The 12,107-nt window shown below is 36.7% G+C and overlaps 1 protein-coding gene across 3 annotated transcripts in view; it reads left to right on the top strand.

Annotated features, from left to right (window-relative positions):
* The window catches only part of BRDT (bromodomain testis associated), a 57,608-nt gene extending 49,918 nt beyond the window's left edge, over positions 1-7,690 (top strand). For all 3 annotated transcript variants that reach the window (XM_021090248.2, XM_085024005.1, XM_021090249.2), the window contains 3 exons: positions 1,121-1,326; positions 1,842-2,013; positions 7,476-7,690. In XM_021090248.2, coding sequence (XP_020945907.2) covers positions 1,121-1,326; positions 1,842-2,013; positions 7,476-7,544 — 447 coding nt within the window. In that variant the 3' untranslated portion in view covers positions 7,545-7,690. The remainder of the gene's footprint in view (positions 1-1,120; positions 1,327-1,841; positions 2,014-7,475) is intronic.
* The last annotated feature ends 4,417 nt before the right edge of the window (positions 7,691-12,107 follow it).

The raw sequence follows: 12,107 nt of genomic DNA, 5'->3' as shown, positions 1-12,107 counted from the left end.
AATCAGAGCTGCAGCTGCTGGCCTACACCACAGCTACAGCAATGCCAGATCTGAACTGCATTGCAGTCTACACCACAGCTTATGGCAACACCAGATCCTTAACCCACTGAATGAGGCCAGGGATTGAACCCACATTCTCATACTAGTCAGATTCATGACTGCTGAGCCATAATGGGAACTTCCTCTTTGTCCCTTTGTGTAGGCATTTATCATTATGAATTTCCCTCTTAGAACTGCTTTTGCTGCATCCCATACTTTTGGTATGTTGTATTTCTGTTTTCTTTTGTCTCAAGGTGTTTTTTTCTCTCGATTTCTTCTTTGACCCATTGGTTGTTCAGTAGCATGTTATTTAATCTCAATATTTGTGAATTTACCAGTTTTCTTTTTGTAACCAATTTCTAGTTTCATACCATTGTGGTTTGTAAAGATACTTGATATGACCTCAGTCTTCTTAAATTTATCAAGACTTGTTTTGTAGTGTAACATTATTCTGGAGAACATGGCAAGTTAACTCAAAGTGCCATCGAGGCATGTAAAATCCAGTGCCCAATATGGTAGCTACTAGCCACATATGGTTATTGAGCCTTTTAAATGTCTAGTGCAACTGAGAACCTAGGTAGAGCATATTTTCTAATATTTTCCAACTCAGTTCAGTTACGGGAAAACTTAACAGTATTTGGAAAGTTTGATCATGTATATCTACTTTTCAACTGTAAGTTTTATGAAGTCTAATTACAGATCAATGATTTCTAATCAAAATTTAGCATTTGAATTGAAATTAATTATAAATGTAAAATACCAATTTATCCTGATTTCATTTTGAAGCAATAATGCTTTGGATATATTTGGCGAAATGAAATATATTATTTAAAAAAATTTTTTTTGTCTTTTGAGGGCCACACCCATGGCATATGGGGGTTCCCAGGCTAGGTGTCAAATTGGAACTGTAGCTGCCGGCCTATGCCACAACCACAGCCATGTGGGATCCAACGCTACACCGTAGCTCACCTACACCATGGCTCACACTATTTTTTATCTATTCTGTATCAAAAACTACTGCTTTTCTTCCAAAATTTAGCTGACATCTTCAGACATAAACTGAATCAAATATTTCTTTTAGGATATAAAGATCAAGAATGCAGACTCTTGGAAAAGTTTAGGCAAACCAGTCAAGACATCGGGTGTACTGAAATCATCAGATGAACTTTTTAACCAATTTAGAAAAGCAGCAATAGAAAAGGAAGTAAGAGCTCGAACACAGGAACTAATACGGAAACACCTGGAACAGAATACAAAGGAACCAAAAATTCTTCAAGAAAATCAAAGGTCTGTAATTTACTGAAATAGTGGAGACTTTGGGAGAAATAGACATACATTTTAAATACATAAATGAATGCTTGTAAGTGATCATGATTCAGCTGTTCAGTAAACCACAGAGAAGATTATAGTTGCAAAAAGTTAATTTTTTTTATCTTTATTGGTAGGTAGTAGTACCTGTTTTGAAAATGATAGAAATATTCAAGTGATTCGAGAAGCTCTTAAAGATACTAGTATCACTAAATTAAAAAGACAGTTATTTTCTAGAAATGTCTTAATATTGTTTCCATTCTACATGCAAGAATACAGTGGTAAACCTTGGCCATAGTTTTCCAAAACCTTTTCTTTGTTAACATAAATTGCCTGATGCGCAACTTGATATCAGAAATCTTAAAAATAATGCCATAACGTGAAAAAGGGTATCTAGAACCTTGCTTTATATTTGTCATTTAATGAGGTCCCGTTGTAGTGAAAACTGTTAAGGAGCTTGAAACCTACTTTGAACTTTTTAATACTTCTTTAAGGGTTCATGGATTCACTCAAGAATCTTTTCCAAATAAAATGCAAAATAAGCGTCTTGCAGAAGAGCAGAAAGAACATCAGCTGTCACTGGAAGCTCAAGATAAATGCAAACTCTGGCTCAAAGACCGTAATTTGGCAAGGGAGAAGGAGCAGGCGCGGAGGAGAAGAGAAGCAGTAAGTGAACGTTTGTGTGTGAACTCTAACAAAGGAAAGACTTGACAGAGCACTTGCTTTGCATGTTCAGAGACGTATTCTGGGTGGTTCTTCAGTGACAGTTACTTCTTTAAGGATCAGTTTCTAAAATCAGAGTAAAATTCAGATTTTATAGTCAAAAGTCACAAGCGTAGTGCAATAATCGCACATCTAATCCTGGAACTGCCAGCTTTGGTTTCACATCCTGGTTCTGCCATTTACTAGACTTTGGGGGCTGGGTAGGTTATTAACCTTCCTGTGCCTCAGGTTCCTTTTCTGTAAAGTAGGGATAGTAACGGTAAGCGGTGAACTAAATTGACAGGTGTAAGCGGATCTGAAAATGCCTGGCCCATAGGCAGCTAAAGATCACAGTTGTTATTCTTGAAAAATCTGTAAACCACCTATGAATTGTGGCCACAAGATATGCCATCTCTATTTATTTAGTTGAACACTAGATGAAGAGTTACGTGTCAATTATGTCTTAACAAAACTGGAAACGAAGAAACCAAAAAGAGACTTGTGTTTAGGGAGTCTTCACTATATAGAAAGTGATGTTTTACAAAGCAGAACTGACTTGCTTCTTTTATCTGTGGATTATTTGGAAGTGTCTTATGTAGTTCCCAGATATTTGGAAATTTTCTGGCTAGTGAAAATAATAGAAAATTCGTAATTTCTAATTGAATTCCATTGTGGTCAGGGAACATACACTGTCTTGAATTCTTTGAATTCACTAAGACTTGCTTTATGGTCCACTTTTGATCTACTTTGATAAATATTCTGTGTGAATGTGAATTCCGCTACTGTTGGGTAGAATATTAAACACGGCAAGTTGGTTGATTTTTATGTTTTTCAAGTCTACTAAATTTTCTGCCTATTTTTTTTAAATTCAGTGAATTTTATTATATTTATGGTTGTACAACCATCATCACTGTCTGTTTGTTCCATCAAATACTGAGACTGGTGTGGGCATCTAATTACTATAATTACAGATGTCTTTACCCTTGTAAATTCTATCAATTGTACTTCCCGTATTTTGAAGCCGTTATTAGGTGCATAAACATTTAGGATTGTTATATTCTCTTGGGTAATTGATTCCCTTTTCATTACAAAATTATCTTTATTCCTGGTAATATTATTTGCTCTGAAATATAACCACTTCATTTTTTTATGACCAGTGTTGGCATGGTGCAAAAATTTTTTCCATCCTTTTAACTTATCTTTACATTTAAAGTGATTTTCTTGCAGGCAACATATAGTATAGTCTTGCCCTTTAAAAAAAAATCCAATCTCTGCCCTTTGTAGGAGTTCACACTTTCAGTGTGATTACTGATGTGTTTAAGTTTTAGTCCATCTTGCTGTGTGTGTGTGTGTGTGTGTGTGTGTGGTCTGTTCTTGTGGGGTTGTTCCCCTGCATTCTTTTAGATTAATCAAGTATTTCTTACGATTCCATTCCGTTTCCTTTATTGGCTCATTATCCAGTAACCCTTTGTTCCTTTAGTGGTTGTTGACGTGTTTACAGCATAAACTTTAGCTTGTCACAGTCCTCTTTGTAGTAGAAGAGCTTCTGTTTCTCCCCTCCCAGCCTTTAGGCGATTGTTTAAGCAGTGAAATTATCTCTAAAAGTGGTCAGTGATATGAAAAAAATCTTACATTTTCCTATGTAGTTACCATTTCCAGTACCCTTCATTCATCTGTCTAGATCTGGGTTTCTGATAGAATTTTCCTTTTCCCTAGAGGACTTCCCTCGAACATTTCTTATGGTACAGGGTCAGCTGGCAATGAATCCAGCCCTTCTATACCTGAAAATATCTTTGTCACTTTTCATGAATAGACTTTATTTTTAGAGTGCTTGAGATGCACAGCAAAATTGAATGAAAGTATAGAGAGTTCTCACACATCCCTCTCTCCCCTCGTCCCCACACGACGACGTCCCCACCCGTTTACATCCCCTATTAGTGTGGTATGTTTGTTACAGTCTGTGAACCAGCATTGACACATCATCCTTAAGCTTAGTTTATCAAGCAAAGTCCATAGTTTACAGCAGGGTTCACTCTTTGTGTTGCATTTTCTGTAGGTTTTGACAAATGTGTAGTGACATACATATCAACCATTATGGTAACACCAGAAGACGCTCCCTTTCCTAAAAGTCCCCTGTGCGCCTCCTGTTCACCGCCTCCCTCCCAAACCCCTCTCAACCACTGGTCTTTCTACTATCACCATAGTTTTGCTATTTCCCAGAATGTCATATAGTTGGAATCGTTATATATAGATATATATATATATATAGCTAGCTAGCTAGCTAGATCAATCAATCGATCGATCTTTTTTCAGATTGGCTTCTCTCTCTTAGTTACATACATTTAAGCATCTTCTATGTATTCGTAGAGTGATAGCTCTTGTCTTTTTCATGCTGAGCAATGCTCCATTGTAGAAATGTACCACGGCTTCTTATCCATTGGCAGACATCTTGGTTGCTTCTAAGTTACAGCAATTAAAATAAAGTGGCTGTGAACAGTTGCGTGCAGGTTTTTTGTGTGGATATGTTATTAACTTATTGTTACTAAAAAATGTTTTTGCTGGATATCCAGTTCTAGGTTGTTAGTATTTTTAGGGCCGCACCCATGACATGTGGAGGTTCCCAGGTGAGGGGTCGAATCAGAGCCTCATCTGCTGGCCACAGCCACAGCGACGCCGGATCCTTCACCCACTGAGCAAGGCCAGGGTTGGAACCCGCAACCTCATGGTTCCTAGTTGGATTTGTTTCCCCTGGGCCATGATGGGAACTCCAGTGTCTTTTCTTTTAGTACTTTAACGATGTCTTCAGTGTCTCATTGCTTGCTTTGTTTCTAATGAGGAATTTAATGTCCTTGTTCCTGTGGATAAAACATGCCTTTCTTCTGGCCGTTTTTAACACTTTTATTTATCACTGGGCTTCCAGTAATTGTTCTTCAGGTTTCATGTGCTTTTTTTTGAGCTTATTGGAGATGTGTGTTTATAGCTTTTATCAAGCTTAGAAAACTTTTGGCCATTAGTTCTTCATATTTTTTGTTTTCTCTTTTTCTGCTTTTAGTGACTCCAGCTACTTTTATATTAGGCCACTTGAAGTCGTCCCATCTCAGACATTATAGCTGTCACCTTTAGAAGTTTGATTTGGGTCTTTTTCATGTTTTTAGTACTTCTGTTAAACTTGTGAACAAATGGAATACAGTTATCATAACTGGGTAAAGGCTTCTCTGCTAATTCTGACGTTGATGTCGCTTCTCAATTGGCTCTGATTGGTTGATTAATTTCCTTTACAAATAATGTTTTTTCTGCTTCTTTGCTTACCTGGTAACTGCTGATGCCAGAGGTTGTAAATTTTACCATGTTGAGTGCTGGATGTTTTGGTAATCCTAAGAAAGTCATGTGCATTCATAGGACTTAAAGGAACATTAGTTCCAGAAGAAAAAAGCCATTGGCTTTGGCTAGAAATGAATTTCCTGGGAAATAATATACAAAGCTTCTTATTTACAGTATGAAGGCAGAAACAAATTGCATTTAGCTGTGTTGTACCATATGGTGGGATTTACTTTAGAGCAACATGGTCTTATGAAACTTTCTACAGTGATAGGAATGTGCTTTATGCAATCAAATACAATAACTAGCCACACATGTTACTGAGCCTTTGAAATGTGGCCGATGCAACTAAGGAACTAAATTTTTTATTTTAATCTCAATTAATTTGTCTGGGTTTTTGTTTTTTAGGAGTTCTTTATTGAAATTCCATTAGTGATCTAGAATTTTCTAGTGATCTAGAAATTCTTCCTTTTGATACACACGAGGACCTCACTTCATTCACCCACAAGTGATAGGTGTCTCAGCAAGCTACCTGCCACCTAACTACCCAACTAGGAAACCCAATGCAATTTATAAAATCCAAGCATTTTTCTGGAACCCACTGAAATATGACTACAAATGCCACCTCTAGCAGCTTAGCAATTAACAACCTACTCTCATTTTTGACCCCCCAAACATTTAGGCTGCTGCTACATGACAGATGCACACTGTGAACAGCTGCGATGAATGGGCACCTCTGCAGAGTCCCTGAGAGTTCACCTTAGGCCAGTTCCCCTGACACTGTTTCTGATCTTAGATTTGAACAGTTGCAATGTGTATATTAGGACCACTAAGAAAGGAAGGCTTATGGTGTCCGCAGCCAAGAGCCTTAGTCACTAGTTAGTATTTCAATAGTGGTAGCCGGGGTTAACTGGTATGGGTAATAATAATCAGTTCTATACTAGTAATGATTCCACAAGTGCAGGTCTAGTCTCGGTTAAGGTTCAAGAACTTGGAGTTCCCGTCGTGGCTCAGTGGTTAATGAATCCGACTAGGAACCGTGAGGTTGCAGGTTCAATCCCTGGCCTCACTCAGCGGGTTAAGGATCCGGCATTGCTGTGAGCTGTGGTGTAGGTCGCAGACAGGGCTTGGATCTGGCGTTGCTGGGGCTGTGGTGTCGGCCGTCGGCTACAGCTCCGATTAGACCCCTAGCCTGGGAACCTCCATGTGCCGAGAATGCGGCCCTAAACAGAAGAAAAAAAAAAAAAGAACTTATCCTTTTTTGTCCAAGGCATCTTTAAAGAAATTTTCAGTTTCAAAGAGTCACACATAACTTTTTAATATGCTTTTGGTAGATAACATCATAATTCCAGAATCTTCTCCCACAGAGCCAGAGATTCCTGTCCAGGAAGTCAAGCAACTGGTTGCAGACTGGCACTTCAGCCTCCACTCTGGGCTGTTACTAATTTTTAAAAAACAAAACATTTTTTGAACTTTCCTAGTTGGTATCATTTCAGATGTGGCAAAGACTAACTTGTATATCATGGGCATTTAGAGAAGGCTTCAGAGAGTAAGGAAACATTTGTTTCTTTTGTCTTAAATAGCCTGCCATGTACTTTAGCTTACTTTAGATTTTTAACGTTTAACAAGCAATCTGGTTGATCTTCATAAATAATCTGTATATAAAATAAACGTGGTGAGATAATTTGCCTTAGGTTACGTACACAGTTAGTAATTGGCAGAATCATGGAAAGTCCATGGCTTTAACATTAATATTATAGGTCTCACATAGGTAAGATACTAGTCCATTCAGAAAATAATTTTAAGTTCTAGCACTATGTTGGCTAGAGAGATACATGAAACCATGTAATCTTAGTTTATGTTAATATTAACACTGAGAACTTTCTCTCTTAGGTAAATTTGTTTTTTGTGTTATTCAAAGTTTTAGGTTTTATCATGTAAACAATATTTTAACAAAAAAATAAACAAATAAATATGTACAAATGTGTTATTAAATAAATTGCATTCATTTTGTATGTTCCGCATGTTGTATAATCATTTTTTATGTAGATATAATGAAGGCATAAACTTTTAAGGTATTAGTTACATTTTTCCTTTCTTTTCTACAGATGGCTGGTACCATTGATATGAATCTTCAAAGTGACATTATGACGATGTTTGAAAACAACTTCGATTAAAACTTTCTTCATTAACCATCAACTGAAAGTGAATAATACAAAAGATTAAAATGCATATGGTAAAATGATTGCTTTCAGACACCAAGATACCAATCTTATATTGTATTTTGACTGCTCTAAAATGATTAAACAATTTTTCACTTCCATTTTTAATAGCTATATGTTCATTTTTTATGACATAATTTACATAAATTTTATAGCTTTGGATCTCTAAAAATTGAATCAGTTCCCAAATGTTGTTCATTTTACAAATAGTATACTATATAGGCCCTAAGAAATAAAAATCCTAAAGAAATGGTCCCTTCTTGTATGAAAAAAAAAAATGAAGATGATATAAGGGTATCAAAAATACAGTTCTTGTTGGAGTTCCCTGGTAGCTCAGCAGATTAAGGATCCAGCATTGTCACTGCTATGGCTTGGGTCATTTCTGTGGCACGGGTTCCATCCCTGGCCCAGGAACTCCCCCCCTGCCACAGGCATGGCCAGACAACCCCATGAGTCTTTGTAAATGTTCTGATTTTGTTTTTTGGAGGGTTTTTTTTTTGGTTTTGGTTTTTTTTTTTGAAGGGTTGTCATTTAATGGAGTTCAGACAACTCCTTTTATAGAGTGAAGGGTCCTTTTGTAATGCAAATAACATTTCAGTGAGCCATGATTCTGTTGTGGCTTTCTTTAAATGAAACACACTTCTGTGGGGCTTACGTGCAGTGTTTTATTTTTTATTTTTTTTGCTTTATTTTTAATTGATGTAGAATTAACCTAAACACTGTGTTAGTTCCAGGAGCACCACATAGGGATTCAGTATATCTACAGTACAAAATGATCACCACAAGTTTTTAACTTTTAAAACAAATATTTTATGTGCCTTCGAAAATATCTAGAACCTCTAAACAAATAAAACTTGGTTTTGTTGAGTGTCGGGTTACGTAAGATTCTCTGTTGGTTCTATATTCAAAATTTATGCCAAAATTTAAAGAAAATATTACCTATGGTTTGAAAGATGTTGAATTTTGAAAGATGTTGAATTTGAGGCAAAATGACTAACATTAATTATTAATTATGTATGTAAATTTCTATAAGAACCCATACATTTCTTAATATGCATATGTGATAGCAATGGATGTCTAAATTTTTACATAACTATACTAAGTATTTAAATCTGTAAAATATTTTTGTTTCATCATTCTCAAGTTGCAACTGTGTATAAATCATGTATATCAGTTTCATGTGTTTTAAAATTTGGGGCTCTTAAAGTATAACATTCAGGCACTGTTACAGTACCATCTAAAGTAAAAATTCAAAGTAGATGTGTATGATAGAAAGTTTTCTTGATTTCATTTATTTATCTAATTAATATGATTAATTTTAAAAAATATCTTATCAACCATTTTAAAAACATGATTAACTAGTGGCTAAAATATAGCCAGAAACAAAACAAGAATTAAAGTGATAGTCATACCTATACCATTAAACTATATTTTAACCAAGAAATTAGTATGTATATACTGAAGAGAATGCACTATTATTTTTGTAAAAGATCAAATAGATTATGTATATATTCTGATCTATATTTATGTAGTATATAGTCTTTTTTTAGGGTCACACCTACAGCATATGGAGGTTCCCAGGCTAGAGATTGAATCAGAGCTGCAGTGCTGCCCTATGCCACAGCCATAGCAACACCAGGTCCGAGCTGCATTTGTGACCTACACTACAGCTCATGGCAAGACTGGATCCTTAACCCACTTAGCAAGGCCAGGGATTGAACCCGCATCCTCATGGATACTAGGTGGGTTAATTTCTGCTGAGCCACAGTGGGAACTCCATATATATGTATATATAATCTTAGATATATCAGAAATGCATAGTGGTTACCTCTAGGTGATGGGATTACAGGGTTTTTGTTTGTTTCATTTTCTGTAGACTTCGCAGTATTTTCTAATTCACTTAAATATTATGTAATGCTTTTAAGATCTGTGGGAAAGTTTCTATTTTGTAGACAATAAAAATAGAAAATTAGAATTTACTTAAAATAAAGAACTGACCTCTGTCAGGACAAATACCATATGATATCACTTATGTGGAATCTAAATATGGCACAGATGAACCTATCTATAAAGCAGAAACATATTCACAGACACAGAGAACAGACTTTGTGGTTGACAAGGGTGAGGAGGGGAGTTTGGGGTTGGTAGATGCAAACTATTCCATTTAGAATGGAGAAGCAGTGAGGTCCTATTGTACAGCACAGGGAACCATATCCAGTCTCTTGGGATAGACCAGGATGGAAGAAAATAGAAGAAAAGGAGTGTGTGTGTGTGTCCATGACTGGATCACTTTACTGTGCAGCAGAAATTGGCACATCATTGTAAATCACCTATACTTTAATTAAAAAAAGAAGTTACTTCTGTCAAATCACATTATGTTGTTCAACAACTAACTGCCTTTAACTAATAAAACTGCTCAATGACTGCTTTGTCTACATCTTAAAAAAGAAAAGTTCAGCTTGATTAACATTCTTTTACATTAAGTAGCTTACTTGAGAGTTTCCTATAAGCATTTGGAGCAGCCCTTATAGAGAACTGTGTTATGGTCATCCATGTTCAGTTTACCCAACTTAACACCTTAACCTTGGCTCAGTCCATGAGGGGTCTGGCATTTTGCAGATACTCAACAAAATTGTGGTAGGTTCAAATCAGTTTTGCAGAGAAAATAGTGATTGATAACTGATCCTTCCTATATTATGCATTATTGTTTAGTAAATTCTTTGGTTTCTCTTCACGTCTTGCCTGGAGTTTACTTCATTCCCTTTATAATCAACCTTTTTGCTTTTCCCCCCACCTCTATTTGTTCTTGAGTTGTCCTGGAAGTGTGGTCCCTGGACCAGCTTGCATCACCTGGGAACATGAGCAAATTATCAGACTTCGGACCAAACTAAATCAGAACCTCTGGGTGTGGGGTCCAGCAAGCTATAGTTGAACAAGTTCTCCAGGTGGTTCTAATATTTACTAAAGTTTGAGAACCACTGGTCTCACTGAACCCCAGCTCTCTCCTGAAAGCTCTCATTTGGTGCCTGTTTTTTTCACTGGTGTTTTCTTACCTTTGGAGGGCTACTTGCAGACCCTTCTCTCCCGTCCGCAGTACGCCAGTTTTTCATCATCATTAGACTGTTTACCAGCAGTAAGTACAGTCCTCCCGCTGCTCAGAGGTTTCAGTGTGCGTTTCAGTCCTCCTCTAATCGACACTTTGCAGTTCCTTGATCTCTGCTAATGATCTTAAAGTCTCATCACCCTTAGCCACCCGCTTGTCATTGCCAATAACAGCAACTCTTCCTTAGTCTCAGTTTCAAGCATCCTAGTCTCTCACTATTTCTGTCTTTTTCTAGTTTGCTCCAGACCTCACAATCCATTAGTCCCCGTGCCTTTTCACAGTACCTTCCCCTTCCACCCTCACTGCTCTCCTTATCTAGAGTCCGTAGTGTATTACTATGTATAATCACTCCCTTGCATATACTCTTTTTTTTTTTTTTTGTCTTTTTGTCGTTTTGAGGGCTGCATCCAGAGCATATGGAGGTTCCCAGGCTAGGGGTCTAATCGGAGCTGTAGCTGCCGGCCTACACCCTACACCACAGCCATAGAAACGCCAGATCCTTAACCCACTGAGTGAGGCCAGGGATCCAACCTGCAACTTCATGGTTCCACTGTACCATGACAGGAACTCCCCTTGCATATACTCTTAATCCATTGCCCCGTCCTTTGTTGACTCCACTTGGCAAACTCCCATCTTTATTAATCTGACTGGCTGCTCAGTACCCCTGAAACTGGTTAGAGAGAGACATATATTTCTGGCAAGAGTAACAAAAAGAAAAAGACACAAATCACTATAGACCCCAAAACCATTAAAAAGATAAAAGGGAAAACTACAAATAACTTTACACCCATAAATTTGAAGAAATGGAATTATTCAAAAACCATAAACCATCAAAACTCATAATTGATGTGAAATAATCTGAATAGACCTGCACCATTAAAAATGTTTTAATTCACAGTTTAGTGGCTTATGGAAGAATACCTCCAAGTCCATATGATTTCACCAGAAAGTTATACCAAAGAGGGATTAACATCAATCTAAAATAGTTTCTTCCAGAAAAAAAAAAAATCTATTCCAGAAAATGCCTCATCCCAAAATTGGCCTATTCTCTAATTTTTGTCAACAAGACAAATTTTATCAGCAAGAACAGGGAACACTTCCCAACTCATAAGGCCAGTATTACCCTGATACTGAAATCAAAGAGAGTATCAAAAAAAAAAAAAGCCAAACAAACAAAAAAACCTGGTAGACTGTCATCTCTAAAGAACTTAGATATATTAAAACTTCAACAAAATACTAGAAAACCAAATCCACAATGTATTATGAAAAGAATTAATACACTTTGATTCAAACAACGTATACAACTCAAAAGCAAAAAAACCAACAACCCAACTGAAAAGTGAGCAAAAGACCTGAAGAGACATTTCTCCAAAGAAGATATACAGATGGCCAACAAGCACATGAAGAAATGCTCA

The sequence above is a fragment of the Sus scrofa genome, chromosome 4 (assembly GCF_054392235.1).
Source record: "Sus scrofa isolate SSC_HxYL_T2T_F1_AM1 chromosome 4, Sscrofa_HxYL_maternal_Yorkshire_Landrace_v2.0, whole genome shotgun sequence".
Classification (NCBI taxonomy): Eukaryota; Metazoa; Chordata; class Mammalia; order Artiodactyla; family Suidae; genus Sus; species Sus scrofa.
Note: the sequence above shows the minus strand (reverse complement) of the source record. Positions and strands in the feature narration are given on the sequence as shown.